The sequence below is a fragment of the Hoplias malabaricus genome, chromosome 6 (assembly GCF_029633855.1).
Source record: "Hoplias malabaricus isolate fHopMal1 chromosome 6, fHopMal1.hap1, whole genome shotgun sequence".
Classification (NCBI taxonomy): domain Eukaryota; kingdom Metazoa; phylum Chordata; class Actinopteri; order Characiformes; family Erythrinidae; genus Hoplias; species Hoplias malabaricus.
Window position 1 is genome coordinate 41,280,845 of NC_089805.1, and position 22,684 is coordinate 41,303,528.

A 22,684-nucleotide genomic window follows, 5' to 3' on the forward strand; every position below is an offset into this window, starting at 1 on the left:
ACACTACACTAATGTCCTTCATGACTATCCTCTACAGTCCACTACACTACACTAATATCCTTCATCACTGTCCACTACAGTCCACTACACTACACTAATGTCCTTCATGACTGTCCACTACAGTCCACTACACTACACTAATGTCCTTCATCACTGTCCACTAGTGTCTACTACACTACACTAGTGTCCTTCATGACTGTCCACTACAGCCCACTACACTACACTAATGTCCTTCATCACTGTCCACTACAGGTCACTACACTACACTAATGTCCTTGATGACTGTCCACTACAGTCCACTACACTAATGTCCTTCATGACTGTCCACTACAGTCCACTACATTAAACTAATGTCCTTCATCACTGTCCACTACACTACACTAATGTCCTTCATCACTGTCCACTACAGTCCTCTACACTACACTAATGTCCTTCATGACTGTCCACTACAGTCTACTACACTACACTAATGTCCTTCATCACTGTCCACTACACTACACTAGTCTACTACAATACACTATTGTCCTTCATGACTGTCCACTACAGCCCACTACACTACACTAATGTCCTTGATGACTGTCCACTACAGTCCACTACACTACACTAATGTCCTTAATCACTGTCCACTACAGTCCACTACATTAAACTAATGTCCTTCATCACTGTCCACTACACTACACTAATGTCCTTCATCACTGTCCACTACAGTCCTCTACACTACACTAATGTCCTTCATGACTTTCCACTACAGTCTACTACACTACACTAATGTCCTTCATCACTGTCCACTACACTACACTAGTCTACTAAACTACACTAGTGTCCTTCATGACTGTCCACTACAGCCCACTACACTACACTAATGTCCTTCATCACTGTCCACTACAGTCCACTACACTACACTAATGTCCTTGATGACTGTCCACTACAGTCCACTACACTACACTAATGTCCTTCATCACTGTCCACTACAGTCCACTACATTAAACTAATGTCCTTCATCACTGTCCACTACACTACACTAATGTCCTTCATGACTGTCCACTATAGTCCACTACAGTCCTCTGCACTACACTCGTGTCTTTCATGACTGTCCACTACAGTCCACTACACTACACTACACTAATGTCCTTCATGACTGTCCACTACATTACACTACACTAATGTTCTTCATGACTGTCCACTACAGTCTACTACACTACACTAATGTCCTTCATCACTGTCCACTACAGTCCACTAGTCTACTACACTACACTAGTGTCCTTCATGACTGTCCACTACAATCCACTACACTACACTAATGTCCTTCATCACTGTCCGCTACAGTCCACTACACTACACTACACTACATTACACTACACTAATGTCCTTCATGACTGTCCACTACAGTCTACTACACTACACTAATGTCCTTCATCACTGTCCACTACAGTCCACTAGTCTACTACACTACACTAGTGTCCTTCATGACTGTCCACTACAATCCACTACACTACACTAATGTCCTTCATCACTGTCCGCTACAGTCCACTACACTACACTAATGTCCTTCATGACTATCCTCTACAGTCCACTACACTACACTAATGTCCTTCATCACTGTCCACTACAGTCCACTACACTACACTAATGTCCTTCATGACTGTCCACTACAGTCCACTACACTACACTAATGTCCTTCATCACTGTCCACTAGTGTCTACTACACTACACTAGTGTCCTTCATGACTGTCCACTACAGCCCACTACACTACACTAATGTCCTTCATCACTGTCCACTACAGGTCACTACACTACACTAATGTCCTTGATGACTGTCCACTACAGTCCACTACACTAATGTCCTTCATGACTGTCCACTACAGTCCACTACATTAAACTAATGTCCTTCATCACTGTCCACTACACTACACTAATGTCCTTCATGACTGTCCACTACAGTCCTCTACACTACACTAATGTCCTTCATGACTGTCCACTACAGTCTACTACACTACACTAATGTCCTTCATCACTGTCCACTACACTACACTAGTCTACTACAATACACTATTGTCCTTCATGACTGTCCACTACAGCCCACTACACTACACTAATGTCCTTCATCACTGTCCACTACAGTCCACTACACTACACTAATGTCCTTCATGACTGTCCACTACAGTCCACTACAGTCCTCTACACTACACTTGTGTCTTTTATGACTGTCCACTACAGTCCACTACACTACACTAATGTCCTTCATGACTGTCCACTACAGTCCACTACATTACACTACACTAATGTCCTTCATGACTGTCCACTAGTGTCTACTACACTACACTAGTGTCCTTCATGACTGTCCACTACAGCCCACTACACTACACTAATGTCCTTCATCACTGTCCACTACAGGTCACTACACTACACTAATGTCCTTGATGACTGTCCACTACAGTCCACTACACTAATGTCCTTCATGACTGTCCACTACAGTCCACTACATTAAACTAATGTCCTTCATCACTGTCCACTACACTACACTAATGTCCTTCATGACTGTCCACTACAGTCCTCTACACTACACTAATGTCCTTCATGACTGTCCACTACAGTCTACTACACTACACTAATGTCCTTCATCACTGTCCACTACACTACACTAGTCTACTACAATACACTATTGTCCTTCATGACTGTCCACTACAGCCCACTACACTACACTAATGTCCTTCATCACTGTCCACTACAGTCCACTACACTACACTAATGTCCTTCATGACTGTCCACTACAGTCCACTACAGTCCTCTACACTACACTTGTGTCTTTCATGACTGTCCACTACAGTCCACTACACTACACTAATGTCCTTCATGACTGTCCACTACAGTCCACTACATTACACTACACTAATGTCCTTCATGACTGTCCACTACAGTCTACTACACTACACTAATGTCCTTCATCACTGTCCACTACAGTCCATTAGTCTACTACACTACACTAGTGTCCTTCATGACTGTCCACTACAGCCCACTACACTACACTAATGTCCTTCATCACTGTCCGCTACAGTCCACTACACTACACTACATTACACTACACTAATGTCCTTCATGACTGTCCACTACAGTCTACTACACTACACTAATGTCCTTCATCACTGTCCACTACAGTCCACTAGTCTACTACACTACACTAGTGTCCTTCATGACTGTCCACTACAGCCCACTACACTACACTAATGTCCTTCATGACTGTCCGCTACAGTCCACTACACTACACTACATTACACTACACTAATGTCCTTCATGACTGTCCAATACAGTCTACTACACTACACTAATGTCCTTCATCACTGTCCACTACAGTCCACTAGTCTACTACACTACACTAGTGTCCTTCATGACTGTCCACTACAATCCACTACACTACACTAATGTCCTTCATCACTGTCCGCTACAGTCCATTACACTACACTACATTACACTACACTAATGTCCTTCATGACTGTCCACTACAGTCCACTAGTCTACTACACTACACTAGTGTCCTTCATGACTGTCCACTACAGTCCACTACAATACACTAGTGTCCTTCATGACTGTCCACTACAATCCACTACACTACACTAATGTCCTTCATCACTGTCCACTACAGTCCACTACACTACACTAATGTCCTTCATCACTGTCCACTGCAGTCCACTACACTACACCATAGTCCTTCATCACTGTCTACTACAGTCCACTAGTCTACTACACTACACTAGTGTCCTTCATGACTGTCCACTACAGTCCACTACACTACACTAGTGTCCTTCATCACTGTCCACTACAGTCCACTACACTACACTAGTGTCCTTCATCAATGTCTACTACAGTCCACTACACTACAATAATGTCTTTCATCATTGTCCACTACACTACACTAATGTCCTTCATCACTGTCCACTACAGTCCACTAAACTACACTAATGCCCGTCATCACTGTCCACTACTGTCCACTACACTACAGTAATGACCTTCATCACTGTCCTTTACAGTCCACTACACTACACTAGTGTCCTTCATCACTGTCTGCTACAGTCCACTACACTAAAGTAATGACCTTCATCACTGTCCACTACTGTCCACTACAATACCCTTATGTCCTTCATGACTGTCCACTACAGTCCACAACACTACACTAATGTCCTTCATCACTGTCCACTACTGTCCACTACACTACAGTAATGACCTTCAGCACTGTCCTTTACAGTCCACTACACTACAGTAGTGTCCTTCATCACTGTCCGCTACATTCCACTACACTACAGTAATGACCTTCAGCACTGTCCTTTACAGTCCACTACACTACACTAATGTCCTTCATCACTGTCCACTACAGTCCACTACACTACACTAATGTCCTTCATCACTGTCCACTACACTACACTATTGTCCTTCATCACTGTCCACTACAGTCCACTACACTACACTAATGTCCTTCATCACTGTCCACTACACTACACTAATGTCCTTCATCACTGTCCACTACAGTCCACTACAGTCCACTACACTACACTAATGTCCTTCATCACTGTCCACTACAGTCCACTACACTACACTAATGTCCTTCATCACTGTCCACTACACTACAGTAATGTCCTTCATCACTGTCCACTACAGTCCACTACAGTCCACTACACTACACTAATGTCCTTCATCACTGTCCACTACAGTCCACTACAGTCCACTACACTACACTAATGTCCTTCATCACTGTCCACTACACTACACTAATGTCCTTCATCACTGTCCACTACAGTCCACTACACTACACTAATGTCCTTCATCACTGTCCACTACAGTCCACTACACTACACTAATGTCCTTCATCACTGTCCACTACACTACAGTAATGTCCTTCATCACTGTCCACTACAGTCCACTACAGTCCACTACACTACACTAATGTCCTTCATCACTGTCCACTACAGTCCACTACAGTCCACTACACTACACTAATGTCCTTCATCACTGTCCACTACAGTCCACTACAGTCCACTACACTACACTAATGTCCTTCATCACTGTCCACTACAGCAATGTTTTTCTTCTGTAATTTCATTATTTTTCTATTTTCCTTTAATTTACTTTGCCTTGTTTCATTCTGTTCCATTTCTCACTCTCTGGCCATTTCATTCCTTCATATATTTATATATGTTCTTATCTCTCTCTCTCTCTCTCTCTCTCTATTCTGACCGATCCTCTCTCCTCCTGTTTCCACAGCGGCAGGACGCTCGTATCATCGTGGGTCTGTTCTATGAGACTGAGGCCAGGAAAGTTTTCTGTGAGGTCAGTCTCCAGGCGTCCGGCTGAGGATGATTAATGAGTGTGATTTTCAGAAGGAGAGAATGAGGGAGTGTGAAGAAAGTGAGTGTGTTTTTTCTTTGCTTGCTGAAGCTGTGCTGCTGTGTTAAACTCTGTACCGCTCTGCTGTAGGTCTACAAGGAGAAGCTCTATGGGAAGAAGTACGTCTGGTTCCTGATTGGCTGGTACGCTGATAACTGGTTCAAGATAAAGGATCCATCCATCAACTGCACGGTGGAGCAGATGACGGAAGCGGTGGAGGGCCACGTTACAACGGAGATCGTCATGCTCAACCCTGAGACTGTCCGAGGAGCTTCCAACCTGGTGAGACTTTAATTCCCACAGCCCCCGTTTGGGTTATAAAGAAGTATCACTAAAGAAGTATCACCTGTGGACCCCCACAGGACCACCACAGAGCAGGTGCAGTGACACTGACATGGTGGAGGAGTGTGTCATGCTAGTACGAGTGGATCAGACACAGCAGACACTGCTGGAGTTTTTAAACCCTGTGTCCACTCTCTTTCCACTCTGTGAGACACTCCTCCCCCGTTGGTCCACCTTGTAGATGTAAAGTTAGAGACAGGAGCTCATCTGTCGTTGTGCAGTGTTTGTCGGTCACCCTCTAGTCCTTCATCAGGTGGACTATTCTCAGTTGCGCAGTGATAAGATAAGAAATTATGCAGAGCAATAACTGGACTACAGTCTGTAATTGTGGAACTACAAAGTGTTCTTGTGTGGTCAGTGGAGCTGAAAGAAAGAACAATGAGGGCGGGTGCAGTTGAATGATGGGGAATCTAAGTGTAGGATGTCATTCCAGGAACTTGTCTTACTTGAAGAAGTTCTGTTCACCGCACCCTGTCCTTTAATGTTACATCAGTGACATGATTATGTGTGTGTGTGTGTGTGTGAGTGTGTGTGAGAGAACATGAACATCACATTTCACTGTAACATACACCGACAACAGAGCATGTCTGACTGCGTTGCTAGTATGAGTGCAATGACATAGAATGGCTCAGGTGCTGATACTGAAGAGTCAGTGGTCATGTGACCTAAGACAGAGGCTTATATCACCTCTTATTTACACTGATGTCAAGTGTTTGTTATGTTATAAACACTAACAGGATCTGTAAACACGTACAACCGTCCCCCAAGGACTCAGTCTTTCACAAGCAAGGATGGGTCGTATCCGTACCATATACCATATGGGATCAAGAACACTTCAGAAAACCACCGTCACAGTTCATCGCTCCATCGACAAGTTACAACTCTCCCATGCAAAGCGAAAGCCTTATATCAAGAACACCCAGAAACGCTCCCGGCTTCTCAAGGCCTGAGCTCATTTGAGATAGACTGATGAAAAGGGTCCTGTGGTCTGACGACTCCACATTTCAAATTGTTCTTGGAAATCATGGACGTCGTGTCCTCCGGGCCAAAGAGGAAAAGGACTGTCTGGATTGTTATCAGTGTGAAGTATGTTAGTGCCCATGGCATGGGTAAATTGCACATCTGTGAAGGCACCGTTAATGCTGAAAGGTACATACAGGTTTTGGAGCAACACATGCTGCCATCCAAGAAACGTCTTTTTCAGGGATGTCCCTGCTTACTTCAGCAAGACAATGCCAAGCCACGTTCTGCACATGTTACAGCAGCGTGTCTTCATAGTAAAAGAGTGCAGGTAGTAGACTGGCCTGCCTGCAGTCCAGACCTGTCTACCATTGAAAATGTGTGGCGTATTATGAAGCGCAAAATACAACAATGAAGACCAAGAACTGTTGAGCAACTAAAGTTGTACATTAAACAAGAATGGGAAAGAATTCCACCTACAAAGCTTCAACATTTAGTATCTTCAGTTCCCAAACGCTTATTGAGTGTTGTTAAAAGGAAAGGTGATGTAACACAGTGGTAAACTTGCCCCTGTACTTGTGTGTGTGTGTGTGTGTGTGTGTGTGATGCTTAAGGGGATATATTATACGGCTTTTGCCCCCGTCTTAACAGCCCTGAGCAGAACAGATGTTTTCAGCACCTGTTCCTTTAAATGAGGATGAGCCAGAACTAGGGCTGGACAATAATTCGATATCAATATTTATTGCAATATAAAATGTTTCAATAACAATGATATGATTTTTAAACACATTTTCAATATTTCAATATACATTATTTACAGCATCTGTCACTGGCGGTCATTACAGGGCACAGCCCAGTTCACTGCGCTCAATTTTAAAGTTAGTTAATAAATATTAACATTGACAAAGCTAAGAGGTGTTTGATGATGATGTCATGTTACTTATTTGTTCTTGTAAGTTTTTCAGTTTATCGGATTTATATCGTATCGAAATTATCGTCCAGCCCTAACCACAGCTGCAGTTTCCCAGCAGCGAGGAGCGAATAGCAGAAGCTTTGGTTTTCGCTCCGTTCTCTTTCTCCTCCGCTCTCATTTGTTTTTACTCAGTGTTCTTATTTCTGTCATTAGTTTGACCTCCGTTTAACGTTTAGTGTCTTTGCAATCTCACAACAATACTTGTCCAGTGCTGTGATTGGAGAGACAAGGGGCCGGATAATTCTAAAGAGTCAGGCACATTTTATCCAGAGGTGATTGCTCTAAGACTGCAAGGGAAGCTCAGCTTCCCCTAAAATGTCAAAAAATAAGTGATCAAATATATACTGTTGTGTGTACATGTCATTGAATAAATATGCACTACAACGCACTCAACTCAGCTTCTTATCACTGGTAAAGACGCGGCTTTCCTCTCAATCATTCCCGCAGCTTCACGGTGCTTTAAACAGTGAGGACGCTGAGCGTCCACAGAGTTCAATAGCGAAGCAGCGAAGTGCAGCGAAACGAGACGAGCCATTGGATAAATGCTGGGCTTTGTCCCTCCCATCGGACGCTCAGCGTCTCTGGGGGTCTATGGGGCAGTGGGCTGGCCTCGGCTGGCCCGGACGCTCAGCTTCTGCATGATGATTGGATGATCTGTCTGAGGCTGAATCCCTTTTTGATTGACAGCGAAATGAGCGAATCAGCGATCTTCTGGCTTCTGGTGTAAAGATCCGTGGGAGCACAGGCGGACACACTTCACATGGGCCAAGGCCGTTTAAACAGCCTAGCTCTGCTGGCTATTGAGAGGACACTAGTCAAGTCCCTGGAAAAGACGCCTTGTTGGTACGACAGGGTCACAGATCATTTTCTTGAGAAGGAACGGAGGGTAGAATTTACGTATAAATAAACCGACACATTTTATGATGTAGGCCGAAATTGAGCTTCCCCCCCTTGAAAGACGTAGGCAGCCCACAGTACATTACCTGGGTGGTCTTATTTGACAGTTTTTCAGTTGGTGGAAGCTACATATCACAATGTTTTTGCACAAACACTGAACAAGCGACTTTAAATTATCCTTTATAGTCTCCTTTAATATCTGTGGTGAAGGATATCTATTTATATGTTTGCAAACGGAAATGTTTCTCTTATCTCGATTGGTTCTAACCTTTTAGAATCAATTAAGGTGAATGGCCATCTTCAGATCAATGTGCTTCGATGCACTAATGCATTATTCCAGTCCTGAAGCTCTCAGCGTCTCAATGGAAGATCTGACGGCTGTCTCCCAAGCCAAAGCGGCTGCTGGATCCCAAGGGCCGGATGGAGGACAGGTGTGAGCTCCAGGGTGACACGTGCTCCCAGGGGGAGGCTGTCTGGATCTCTGCCTCATCTCTGGAGCTGCGTGCTGGGATTGGGCATGCACACAGCTGCCCCTGCTGTCTGCCTGGATCCTGCCCAGTCCCAGGCACTTTTCCAGGAGCCCGTGCTTTACACCTGACAACAAAAAAGTGTCATATTGGACAGGCTTATTTGTGATAAGATCGCCATGCTAAATTGGCTCGATAGCCGAGTCATTTGCTCTCCCTCGTTCCCTCCTGCCATTCCTCGCTTTGATGCGATGCTTCTGAGAGGCTCCAAAAGCTTTTTGACAGCGCCATCTCTTTCCACACGAACACACGCGTCCCTTCCCCTCCCCTCGCTCCAACACATACACGCTGCCCCTTGCTATTTATGTCAGAAATCACCATGCGGCTGCTGGGAGCCCAGGCTTATTTAGCTAAACACACCTGTCTGAAACACAAAAAAGCAGAGTGCTATTCCCCCACTGCGAGGCAAAGAGGAATAGATTGGTTTTTCACATGAAGCTAAAAGCAGCACCACTCACCATGTTTCTCTTGATGATAAGATGACAGCAAAGTCCCTGTGTGAGACAGAACATCTGAGACATGCACAAGTTAAAGCAATACTCTGACCAAAAAAAATTCACAAAATGCAAATTCCAGATCTATCTATCAGCAAAAACATGTCTGGTGTCTTAAATTTGCTTTTTTTTAACCCTTAGGAGTCTCAGTTACACTGCTGTTATGTGACTGTTTCAAGACAAGATGCAGTAAAAAAAAAAAGATACAGTAGAGAGAGAGAGAGAGAGAGAGAGAGAGAGAGAGAGAGAATGCCCAGAAGACTCATAAAGGTTAGATTCCTACTGGAGCTAAAGTTAGCTAACAAGATAGATGTTTATTTTCCACCAGTTATCATCATGCAAACAGCATGCTTAAGTCATCACATGCTTGCCTTCAATATCAGCCGTAAAGAGGACTGAAATGTTTTTGTCATGTTATGAAATATGCCATAGTATAGTATTGCTTTTATTTAGCATAAATGCTAACACAGAATTCAGTTGTGTTTATGTTTCATCACAAAAATACCCTGCAAAATCTATCATACAACTCTTAGGAACTGCCCCTCTGATGGGCAGACGAGTAAATACAGACGTTAATGTTTGACCTCCTAGCAGTAACATTAACTGTCTTTCTCTGGCGCTAACCAGCTAGCCAAAACACAAAATCACACAATCAAGCCGTCCACCCTCAAGTATTTACCCCAAAGCACTTCATCAGAAGTTCCTGCCACCTTCAAATGCATCATCAGGAAGGAATTTAGTCTTTAGTCTTTGGAAAATCTTGCATTAGAGGCTATTACAGCAGCACTGTAGGGGCTCGCAGTCATGTTTACAACCGATGTAGCAATGGTTACATTCCTCATTGTGGTCAATGTGTCCCTTAAAGTAATCTCAAGTAGACTTGCTTATGGGCTTCAGTGGCATGATTTAATGTTATCCATAAAAACAAGACTAGGCAAGTCTTGCCATCGGCCGCGTAGCATTTATCACAAATGTCGCTGGCATTTCAACAAAGGCAGTCATTCATGTACGATCCAGTGAATATATCTTTGTTATTAGACGTCTTTTAGAGGTGATTTAGACTCGTGAGCAATGCCCTGTGTGTGGCTCGTGGGTAGAGGTGCTCTGGCATAAAATGTGACAACTATGTTTCATGTACTATATTAGGGACCCTGCATAATAAAGGACATTTCCTCTGAGCCTGAAAATGCAGACCACAGATTTAAATTAAAGTGCTAAACAACTGGTATTGGTTCTGAAGTAGCACCAGCAGCCAAGGAGCACCCCAATCTGTCCTCCATTCTCTGTCTTTTCTGTTTCCCCCTCTTTCTTTTCCTGCCTCTTCTCTTCCCCTTCCTCTTTCCTTTTCTTCTCTCTCTCTCTCTCTCTCTCTCTCTCTCCTCTTTATCTCTGTTTCTCTCTGTCCTCTGTCCACTGGCTATCCACATAGATACACACACACTCATTTAATCTCAGTTCATTCCTCCTCCTCTCTTTTCTCTTTTCCCGCTGCAGACCTCTCAGGAGTTCCTGACCCAGCTGATGTCAAAGCTTGGGGGCATGAACCCGGAGGAGACAGGGGGCTTCCAGGAGGCTCCTTTGGCCTACGATGCCATATGGGCACTGGCTTTGGCCCTCAACAAAACCGTGGGGCCCCTGAAGGCTAAGGGCCGGCGGCTGGAAGACTTCAACTACAACAACAAAGACATCACCGCAGAGATTTACCGGGCCCTCAACACCAGCTCGTTCGAGGGAGTCTCTGTGAGTGTCTGTGGATGAAAGAGACATGTCGGAAGTTCAGCTTGACATCGGAGTTACTCACCCCCTCCACCCCTTTCTTACATTGAATGTAGCAGATTAGCCAGGAAGTTTTTTAGTGTCTGAAGTTTCAAAACAGGTTTGTTGTTGTTTTGTACAGGGACTATGAGGCTAATGTTAGCTATGAGGCTAATCTTAGCTATGAGGCTAACCTTAGCTCTGCTTTCTGTGATGCTTTATACTAGACATTGGATCATTGCTGTGAGGATTTGATGGCCACATATACTTTTGTTGAGTCAGGTACTAGTGTTGGGTGGTTATATTTGGATCACAAACATCAGTCCAACCCAGTGCTCCATTCCTCTAGCCCACTCATTTGATCCCCTATTAGAACCCATAAGAAGTGTCTGCAAACTTTCGGTGTATATATATTGCATATGGCTCTGTATTTGTGGACTGTTCTTTACATTAACATTCTCAGTCTGCGGAGCAACAGCTGGAACAGCTGCACCACTGTTTTCCTCCATATCGCACTAATGTGCAAGCATCACGCTCATTAAATGTGTGCTTTCAACCACAATTTCCAGCCCTGTTTACTCTCATTGATCTAAATGCAGATGTCACGTTAGTGTCTGCTCCTGTTGAAACAGATGTAGTCCATCAGCAAAGACATATTTTGTGTCTGGGAGTTTGTTTCTTATGTTTTGTATCAGAGCTACGAAGCTAATGGTGGCTAATGCTAATGCTAATACCACCATGATTTTGAAACATGAATATGCCATTTACTTATGGTTTAAATGTCTCTCCTGATTTAAAGAGATAGGAGCATGGTATTGACAAGTGGTATAAGTATTAGCTATGTGAGCTTGTAGCTCCAGCATGAAGGCGAATAGCCATCCTCAGTTTGACGTGCCGTAGTGGGAATGTAAGGTACATTTTTGCAGTGCTGTTTTTTTAATGGAGGTTTTTACTTGAGGGCTCTGATCTGATAAGTCTTATCAACCGATGTATTTTTCATCATGGAACGTCAGCCTAGTTTGAGGCGGTGAGGAGAGAGATGTGCTGATGTGAGCCTCTCTGAGAGAAATGAAGGTGTAAAAACATCTCTCTGCTTGTCTTTTTCAGGGCCACGTGGTGTTCGATGCTCAGGGCTCGAGGATGGCCTGGACTCTCATTGAGCAGCTGCAAGGCAAGTGATCATTCAATCAATGATATCTAATTAAAAGAAAACAAATGAAATGTAGTCAATACGTTTAATCTTTCACATTAGAATATTAAGGATATGAAATTTGAGATTATTTATTTCTAGATCTCTCACATAGATGACTGGCAGATCATTTTGCTTGTTCTAGGATTGTTTTTTTGAAACTAGTAAAATTACCTGCCACTGGCTGAAGACACTTTCAGCAAATTAGATTTTGTAAAACAAGCAAGAAATGCAGAGTAATGGGTGGAAAATCATGTTGTAATTTTTCAGCAATGTCATGTTAGGTATACTGACTAGATTAAAAATATTACACTTTTATTTTTTTATGCAGCGAACCTCTCCATAGTCCACAGTTATGACAGAGACGTTGACTGTGTTCATTAGGCTGGTTTACGATTATGATAAACTGATGCAGGCTGTGATTTTGTCAGACAGCATAATTGCTAATGTGGCTTGTCAGAATGGAGACAGAGCGTGAGCAGAAGGGTCGGTGTAGCGTTTATTCATTTTCACTGAAAAAAAAGATCTGACGCTGATGGAAGCCTCTTAAGACTAGAGGATATGTTTAATAATGCTGATTTTGAGATTGCTGTAAGAATCTTATAAGATTACACACACACACACACATATATATATATATATATATATTCATTCATTATCTGTAACCCTTATCCAGTTCAGGGTCACGGTGGGTCCAGAGCCTACCTGGAATCATTAGGCGCAAGGCAGGAATACACCCTGGAGGGGGCGCCAGTCCTTCACAGGGCAACACAGACACACACACACATTCACTCACACACTCACACCTACGGACACTTTTGAGTCGCCAATCCACCTACCAACGTGTGTTTTTGGACTGTGGGAAGAAAACCGGAGCACCCGGAGGAAACCCACGCAGACACTGGGAGAACACACCAACTCCTCACAGACAGTCACCCGGAGGAAACCCACGCAGACACAGGGAGAACACACCACACTCCTCACAGACAGTCACCCGGAGGAAACCCACGCAGACACAGGGAGAACACACCACACTCCTCACAGACAGTCACCCGGAGCGGGAATTGAACCGCCAACCTCCAGGTCCCTGGAGCTGTGTGACTGCGACACTACCTGCTGCGCCACCGTGCCGCCCAATATGCTTTCAATGACCTAAATATAAGAAATATTAGAAGAGACCAGCTAGATTTAAAGGGGTAGATATTTTCACCGTGCCCCGCAATGGACTGGCACAAGAGTGTTCCTTTTGCCCTATGATTCTAGGTAGGCTCTGTACTGATCATGGCCCTGAACTGGATAAGCGATTACACACGATGAATGAATATTTTAAACCAATCAAGTAACAATCTAGAGTCATTCAGGTGATTACATATTCTTTTTCTTCTATAAAGTGCAGTTCATATTTGATGAAGAATCAAAAGAATGAGAACATTTATGCTCCATAGATCAGTGCCTCTACCATAGTCAGGTTTAAGAAAGCAATTTTCACAGAATCTCCAACACTTCCAGGCCACTGGGTGTCAGTATTATGGCTGTTTAACAACATGAAGAAGAATCATTGAAGAAAATGACTGATTGCTCCTTTAAGAAGATTACACTCTGAATTGTGTGGGATTCTTTTTTTCGATTATTGATACATTCGATTGTGATGATTAATCAGTGAATGGCAGTGCGGCTGCTCTTGCTCAGTGTAAGCAGTGGTCTTGGGGTGTGAGAGGACGGGTCCAAGCCAAGTGTGAAGACAAAGCGTCTGAAAGGCTTTTAACGAGTGACAGCTGCAGGTAAAGTGCTGCATTTGATCAGTATACTCAGCTGCGTGTGGATGTAAAGATGATTTATGAGTCCACTATCAGCTCGCAGGTGCCAGGTGAAACACTCCAGAGCTGCGTTTTCATGCTCTGATGCTCCATATCTGAGCACAGTGGAAAAAAAATACACAGAAAATAGAGTTCTGTCCCAAATTAACTTTCCTTGACTTTTTTTAGTTGTGCCTTCTCATTTACTTTTACTGCATTTAGCAAACGCTCATAGCTAGAGTGACTTACAGTTCACATTTCAGAGTTAGGCAACTGCAGGGTTTGGGATTTTGCCCAAGGACTTATATTGGTGCAGCGTGGTGAGCTTACTGAGGCTGAGAACTGTACCCTGGTCTGCTTCACTGCAGTCCTTCAGTTATCCTCTATATACTCTCTCATAATATACTGATAGAAAGAAGCTATAGAAACTAGCATGCTAATGTATGCTAAAGTTTGGAATCACTGTTTTGAATCATGTTGCATGTTTCCACACTGGATTAATAAAGGGTCTTATCTTAGTTCTTGTTGGCAGATATGTTCATGGGATCAGCAGACCATATTTATTTAGTGTTAGTAATATTTTGGAATATTTAGCAGGCCTTAGCATTACATTGTGCAGATAAGATGCAGATGTGCACTGAAGTGTGACATTGGTAGAAGCTGTGAATTCAGGATAAAATCTATCATTTGAACCATGCATCTCAACCTTAGCATAAAGCGGATAAGCCTTTCTAAGCCTTGTGTTGGCAAAATATTTAATATATTTAAATACTGGAAATAAAATAGGGTGGTGTCAAATTTATGACGTTTTAGGTAAATTTTATAACGTGTTACTGAAAGAAACAAACAAAGAAGATTTGTAAAACAGTACACTATTTAGGATTTAATCATATGGTATTAGCATACCGTATTATACTGTATTTCATTAATTTTAGTATTTGACTAGCATGCTAGCTTGTGGCTAGTGTACTGGTATTTGACCAGTTATATTGGTGAATGCTCTAATAAACTAATATGGAAACATATATATGTTAGCATAAGCCATATTATGGACAGTCCTGTTTAGAAAAATGTAGCAAATCAAGACCCCACTGTCTTATATTAAACTGAATAGAGAATTTGGAGAATCATTAAAGACAGTAAGGACAAGATATTCCTAGCCTTTTTTTTCTTCTTCTTCTTTTTTTTTGTGTAGGCATAAAGGCTTCACATTGCTTGTTGAATATTTGATTAAATGTTGGAGGGTTTGCAGAAGAAGCTGCTTTTATGTTTCTGCCAAATGAGCTTTTTTTGAAGTGAGATGTATTTTTTTTCCTTTCTTTCTTTTTAAAGCTAGTCTAGCAGCTCAGAGTCTTCAGTCCCAGTGCTGTCTCAGAGCTCAGGGAAGAAATACAGCTGGATTTTTTTTTTCTTTTTCTTTTCTCAGATCTGAGAGTAAAAGGCCAGCACTTCACATGCTGTTAGTCCTCAGGTTTGAGACTTGGCTTCATCTTTGCTCACCCACCTTCTCCACCTCTCTCAGAGCAGGCCTCTCGCTCTTATTCCTCCCTCCTTCCTTTGGATGTCCGTTGTTTGATTGTTTTCTCCAAAGTGCCTGGTCCTACTTATCTTTATCTCCATGGTGATGCAATACAGGAAATGCAAATGTCCGAACAGAGAGTCTAATGTGGCCTTCTGGTCTTTGTGTTGGATGGGTGGCTTGTTGGCATTGAACGTTTTCTCAAGACCTTCATAAACTCTGCCAGGCATTCTTTTTTAACCCTTAGAAACCTACAGGTATGCATTTAATTCATTTGACTCTGCTTTCAGATTCAGTTTTGTTCATACAGTCGAGAACTGGAGGTATCCACTTTGATGTTGCTTTTGTTAATATGCTGCTCATTCATTTATCCACAGTTCACATGCAAACACTGTTTCGTATGGTCAAAATTGATGTAAATAAAGATACTTGTGTTTTGGACAGTTGTTATACACTGAACAATCACTAGATTAGGAACACTTACCTTGTATCTACACTCACTGTAAAATGTATTGGCTCCACTGACCACACAGGAGCACTCTGTTGATTTGCATTGTGGTAGAACATCCTCAGCGCTGCAGTGACACTGACATGGTGGTGGTGTGTTAGTGTGTGTGTTGTTCTAAACCCCTATGTCCACTCACTGTCCACTCTGAGACACTCCTTCCTCATTAGTCCACCTTGTAGATGTAGAGTCAGAGACAGTAGCTCTGATCTGTAGCTGCACAGTGTGTGTTGGTCGTCTTCTAGTCCTTCATCAGTGACACAGGACGCTGTCGGCTGGATGATGTTTTGGTTGGTGGACTATTCTCAGTCAATCAGTGATGTTAGGAACAAGGTAGGTGTTTCCAATCCATTGATCGTTCAGTGTATATTATTTAAGAGATCCACCAATACATCTCTGAGTTTAAAGGCTGTATGTGAATGAGAGGGAGACAGCTGCAGATCTGTAGCTATAGTGTAGCTATAGTGTCTATACTGATACTAACCAGGGAAAGCTATTTTCATATACATTATTAAGAGGTGTTTTAAAGGGGACATATTATGTCCTGCCCTGTGAAGGACTGGCGCCCCCTCCAGGGTGTATTCCCGCCTTGCGCCCAATGATTCCAGGTAGGCTCTGGACCCACCGCGACCCTGAATTGGATAAGGGTTACAGATAATGAATGAATGAATGAATATTATGTCCTTTTGTGCACAAGTTAACACAGTTCTGGTGTCTTAAAGAAACATCTATGAAATGTTTTGGTCAAAACACCACAAGGATCAAATGCAACAGCAGTGTTCTCCCCAGTCTAAACAGCTGTTTTTGCTTTTTTTTCCCCTCCCTCCACTCTTATTTACTCAGTATTCTTACTCCTTCTTCATGCTTGTCGTGTTTGTAACCTCGTCTTTGCGCTCTCACATCAACATGGATCCAGGGCTGTGATTGGAGAGACTCAGACGAGAAGGCGGGGCATTTTGTAAGTGTCTGCATTCTACATAAGATGCAGCACAAAATGAGAATGTTTGATCTTCTCCCATGTCTTAGGCAGCCCACACTCTCCGGGTGGTTTTGTTTTACAGTGTGTAGGTTGGTAGGCTTCAGATACACAAATTAATGTGCACATTCCCTGAACAGATGGTATTGTTTCGCGTACTATGTCCCATTTAAGGAACTACAGCTGAACAGTTTGAATAATGTTAACCCACTGTTACTTCACGTAGATGGTAGATGTATGAAGCAGATGTAATTGGCTACTACTGTGAAGTGGTAATGGATTTTGGATATTGAGTATGAGCAAATGTGCCACCCTTCTGAGCTGTATACACACTGCAACACCTCTTCATTAGAAGGAGTCACATGAGAAATCTAGATGATATTAATATGTCACAAGTCATAAAGGAGCCCTGCAATGAGACGCTGCTGTCCGTCTCGGGAGATCAGAAGGATATTACAGTGGGTTGTAATTTTTATGAGCCATTACAGCGTAAGCAGCAGAGCTACACAATGACTTGTTTTTATTGTCATTGTGATACGAAGTCACATTGTGAACACATTGCAGAGGGCTGCAGTAATTAAGGGTTTGGATTTACACAGTCAGAAATCGGGGAATAACAGCACCAACTAAAGAACATCACAGTTTCCTTGTTTCGTTTTGCTCTTGTAGTTACTTTTGAGTTATTTGAGGTTTCAATCACCCAGTCAGAGATGCATGAAAATATTAGAATCATTATTTTATTTTAATCGTGCTAATGTCGGTATCCTCTATATTGTACAGTCCTATGAAACAGCGTGAAGCCTAGGGTGTGTTAAAGCTCCAGCTTCCTTCTCCCTGTGCTGCCACACGCTGATTGGAACATCTTTGTTGGTGCCGATTTGCGTTCGTGGCCGTTTCCGTGGCTTTTTTTTTTTTTTTTTTTTGATCAGCGCTGCTGTGTTCTTCTGTTCAAGCTGTGCCTGCATCACCCGCCTGCCCACCCTCCTCTTTGTTTGGCACTGTTAAAAAGGAAGTTTGTTTTTGCCTGTAGTAATTGTGTGTGTGTGTGTGTGTGTGTGTGTGTGTGGCACCCTTCCAGAAAAGGAGATTGCTGCGTTTGATAGGTCATCAGTTTGAGGCTAATTGGAGCGAGGCATGGCTCCAGACAATGAGACGGTTCTGTGGCTAAGTGTAAGCCTGGACTCTGATAGTTTTCTGCTCTGTAGTGGTGCTCTGATTTATGAGTCATGAGTTGCGGATACAGCCCAGAAAATCGCAGCCAGGCTGCAGCCGTGCGGGACAGGGGTCCGGTTCTGGTCCTGTATGGCTTGAGCGGCATGTTTCATTGTGTACATTTCTATAGAGATTATCCAAGCTGTGTGTGCAGAGCTGAACATCTGTGTTTACAGCAGGTGAGACTTTGGGGTGTGTACGAGGAACGTGTGCTGGATGTAGTCTGTTACTGTATGATGAGTTTAATCAGGAGAGAGAGTATTTTCAGCCATGCTCCTTAAAATCTCTCTCTGTGTCTGTCTCTCTCTCACTAACACACACACACACACACACACACACACACACACACAGATCTCCTGGGGGGAGGCTGACACTGAGTGTAGTAATTATGGTTAATGATCACCTGATAATTATAATGGTTCTCACTTAAGCTAATTTCTTGTTGTGTGTGGGGGCGGAGTCCCCAGAGCCCTGTAAAGACCCTGGTGTGTGTGCGTTTGTGTGTGTGTGTGTGTGTTTGCATGTTTGTGTGTGTGTGTCTTTTTTTCTTTAAGTCTAATAAGATTAAATGAAGACAAATTTCTCCATCAGTTGGTTTTTGACTTGGTTTCTCTGTGTGTATTTGTGTGTGTGTGAGTGTGAGTGTGTGTGTGTATTTGTGTGTTATTATGTGTGTGTAGTCCCCTAAAACATGATTTTGTGGAGCACAAGCTGGTCCCCAAAGTGTAAATCATTATATTTGAAGGTGAAACATGTCTTGAAGTAAGGTTTGTGTTTTTGGTCTCAGTAAGAGTTAGGCTAAGGCTGGTAAGAGCTATGGACACAATAAATGGAATCAGTGTAATGCCCCCACAGTGCATGAAAACGGAGGTGTGTGTTTGTGTGTGTGTTCTTTCCTTAGGTCTTATGGCATTACACGAAGACAGATTTCACCGTCAGCTCGCTCTCCTTGCAGCTTGGTTTCTCTGGCTGTGTGTGTGTGTGTGTGTGTGTGTGTGTGTGTGTGTGAGTTCGTTTTCTGGGAGCCCAGAGCTCAGAGAATTGATGACAGCCTCATCTTTTCAGACAGAACGTAATGTTTTGATTAAGAACGCTGTCCAATTTTTGAGCTGTCCTGTGATATTGATCTAAAATGCTTTATAATGGGATGCCAAACCTGCCACCTCTATCTTTCTCATACTATACTGCTCTCTCTCTCTCTCTCTCTCTCTCTCTTACACACACACTTCTTCTCTTCCTTTATGCTCCTTTGTTCTCTCTCTTTCTGTCCACCACCTCTCCTCCCTTCACGTATTTGTTCTGCTTCTCTATTCTTCTTTCTCTCTTTTTTATTTCTGTCCACAATCTCTTTTTTCTTGCTACTCTTTTTTCACTCATTTCTCTCTCTCTCACACTTAATCTCATCACTGTTTTTCATCGCTTTGTGTGTCTTTCTCTCCTTCTGTATTTCTTCAAATTCTTTTTCTCTCTTTTTGCTCTCCCTCTTCCATTTTCCCACTTCTCGGTTTAGATTTTTGCCTCTGATGTTTCAATGTCTCTCTTTCTCTCTCTCCCTCTCTCCCTCTCTCTGCTATAGGAGGCAGTTATAAGAAGATTGGATATTATGATATGACCAAAGGCAATCTCTCCTGGTATATGAACGACAAGTGGATAGGTGAGGCTCTTACATTTCCCACATTTTTGACCATTTTTCTGTGTCTCATCCCTCCATCTTTTATCTCCTTACTCTTCCCTGTGAAGTACAGTGCCGTTCATGTTCCTTTGCTTTTGTTCTTCCTCATGAGGTTCTCTTTCCCACTCGGTTCTGTCTGTCCAACTCTTTTTCTCTCTGGTTTGTGCTCTCATTTCTATTCTATTCCTTCTGTATTTTTTGTCTCTTTCTCCATTCAATCTTTTATTGCTCTGAGTCTCCTCCGGTCAAGTCCAGATCCACATACATTGCTCTCTCTCTCTCTCTCTCTCTCTCTCTCTCTCTCTCTCTCTCTCTCTCTCTCTCTCTCTCTCTCTCTCTCTCACACACACACACACACACACTCATGCACACATGCACAGGCACGCTAACACAGACCCCATAAAAAGAGGAATCCTCCGCAGGCTCTTAATCATTCAGTCAGTCAAACTCTGTTTAACATTCTGTCCATGAGAATAGTACCGCTCCAGAGAGCACTGCCCCATGCCAATAAAACAGAGAGAGAGAGAGAGAGAGAGAGAGAGAGAGAGAGAGAGAGAGAGGTAAAGAAAAGAAAAATGAATGGCATTAGAAAACTGCCACTAGGTAATTCCAAAGCATAAATTGAGCAAGCACACTAATAAAAATGTGCCCCGTGTAGCGTGAGTGATGGTTTCATTTAATTTTCTAATCAAATTTCATGAGTGGTTTAAGCTCAGTCTCAGGGACGGTGTGTGTGGAGAAGATGCCTCATGACAACTGGAACAAAACAACCCCAAACAGTCGCAGACAGGCGTTAAGAGACTCCTCTCCTTCCCGCCGTGGACTCGGGCCAGTACGAACCGTCCAATCAGATCCAGCCCTGTGGATTACGCTCATAGATTGGTTTTGTCAGCCATTTAGTCTCAGTGTAGACTAGTCCAGGAGTGTCCAGACCTGATCCCGGAGTCCTCCTGTGTCTGACCTCTTTATAATTAAACATCTGACTGATGCTTAAAACAGAGACTTGACCTCAGTTGTTCTAACATTGTTAGAAAGGTGAGTTCATGTTGTGGGGTCGACCACATGCCACTGTAACGTCAGCCGTAAATCAAACTTGCAGCTAGGGTCAACACGGAAGACTGGGGTTCAGTTCCTAGCTCAGGCAGGAATTCCACGCAACTTCGCCAACATTGGCACCATGTCTAAATGTGTAAGTCACTTTGGATTAGAGCTTCTGGGAGATATAAGTGTAAACATAGGTTAAGACAGAAGTCTGATCTCAACTGCAAGTCATAAGAGAGTTGTGAGTCATAAGATCTGAAGTCTGTCTTAGCTTTACAGTGAGTCTAATTGTAATTTTTCAAAATTTCAAGTCATAAGATTCGAAGCCTGAGTCAATTTGCGAGTCATACTAGTTGGAGTCTGAGTCAATTTGCAGCTCATAAGATTTGAAGTGAGTCAAAGTGTGAGACCTAGGATTAAAATTGCGAATCATTTGAGTTGAGTTTGAGTTGAATTACAAGTCATGAGATTGGAAGTGCTTCAAGTTGCGGGTCAAAATGACATCCTAAGAATCACATCCTAAGAGTTAAAGTCAGAGTTGAGTACTGAGTCGTTAACGTTGGTGTCTGAATCAAGTCCAAACTGGGAGTTGCCAGATCTCAGAATTGAAAAGTGAGTCTTAAGATTCAGAGTACGAGTTGAAGACGATTTGGCCGGCTGAAAGGTGAAAAGACGTCTTAAAAAAGGACGTCCCTCTACGTCTAAAATTGGTTGAAATGTGGTAAATGATCAGAAAAAACACACCTGTCTAGAGCTAAATTTGGACAAATCAGACGAACCAAACAGAGCCCAGATTTCAGCGTCTGTTTTGACGGACCGAAAAGATCCGGCCCAAAAAATAAAACGTTCTAATGACATCTGGTGATTGATGGGGGCTCATGTAGACCCTGGGTTTTCTCTTTATCAGATCACTAACATGCTTCTGAGCAGATCATTGTCAAAACCTGATTTTCTAAAGCTATCGGACCACTGTGTGCATGTTAGCGCACTCAGTATCTGAAAAACAGCCGCTCGGTCCAGCACTATCCAGTTTCAGCGAGCGACTAATAACTGTTTGAACCCTCTCACATCTTCATCTGTAAATGACTAGTCAATAACGCTTGTGTAATCCCCTGGTGTGGACTTAGAAAGCTGTTTGATGTGCGTGGGGTAGACATCACTGGGGTTGTTTAGCGGTGCTGCTGGAGATCCAGTGTCCCGTCTCAGAGCTGATTATGCAGCCGTTCATGTGCTTTAGTATTCCCCTGATGCGGGGAATGGGCGAATATGTGCTTTTAAAATGAGCTTATTAGCTTCTTAATAATCCAACCAACCATCAAGCTCCATGGCAACTGCATCCAGCCACCATCACCAAAAGCGCTAATTGTGGCTTTCCGGACACCCCTGGGTGGGAGCGTCTGCGTTTGTTTATTCAACTTTTCCTGCTGGGAATCTCACTGACGATCTGCAG

At 43.1% G+C, this 22,684-nt stretch overlaps 1 protein-coding gene across 2 annotated transcripts in view; it reads left to right on the forward strand.

The window, feature by feature from the left end:
• The window catches only part of gabbr1b (gamma-aminobutyric acid (GABA) B receptor, 1b), a 209,313-nt gene that overhangs the window by 153,859 nt on the left and 32,770 nt on the right, over positions 1-22,684 (forward strand). For both annotated transcript variants that reach the window (XM_066673693.1, XM_066673695.1), the window contains exons 11-15: positions 5,254-5,319; positions 5,467-5,658; positions 11,064-11,309; positions 12,432-12,495; positions 20,098-20,175. In XM_066673693.1, the coding sequence (XP_066529790.1) occupies positions 5,254-5,319; positions 5,467-5,658; positions 11,064-11,309; positions 12,432-12,495; positions 20,098-20,175 (646 nt within the window). The remainder of the gene's footprint in view (positions 1-5,253; positions 5,320-5,466; positions 5,659-11,063; positions 11,310-12,431; positions 12,496-20,097; positions 20,176-22,684) is intronic.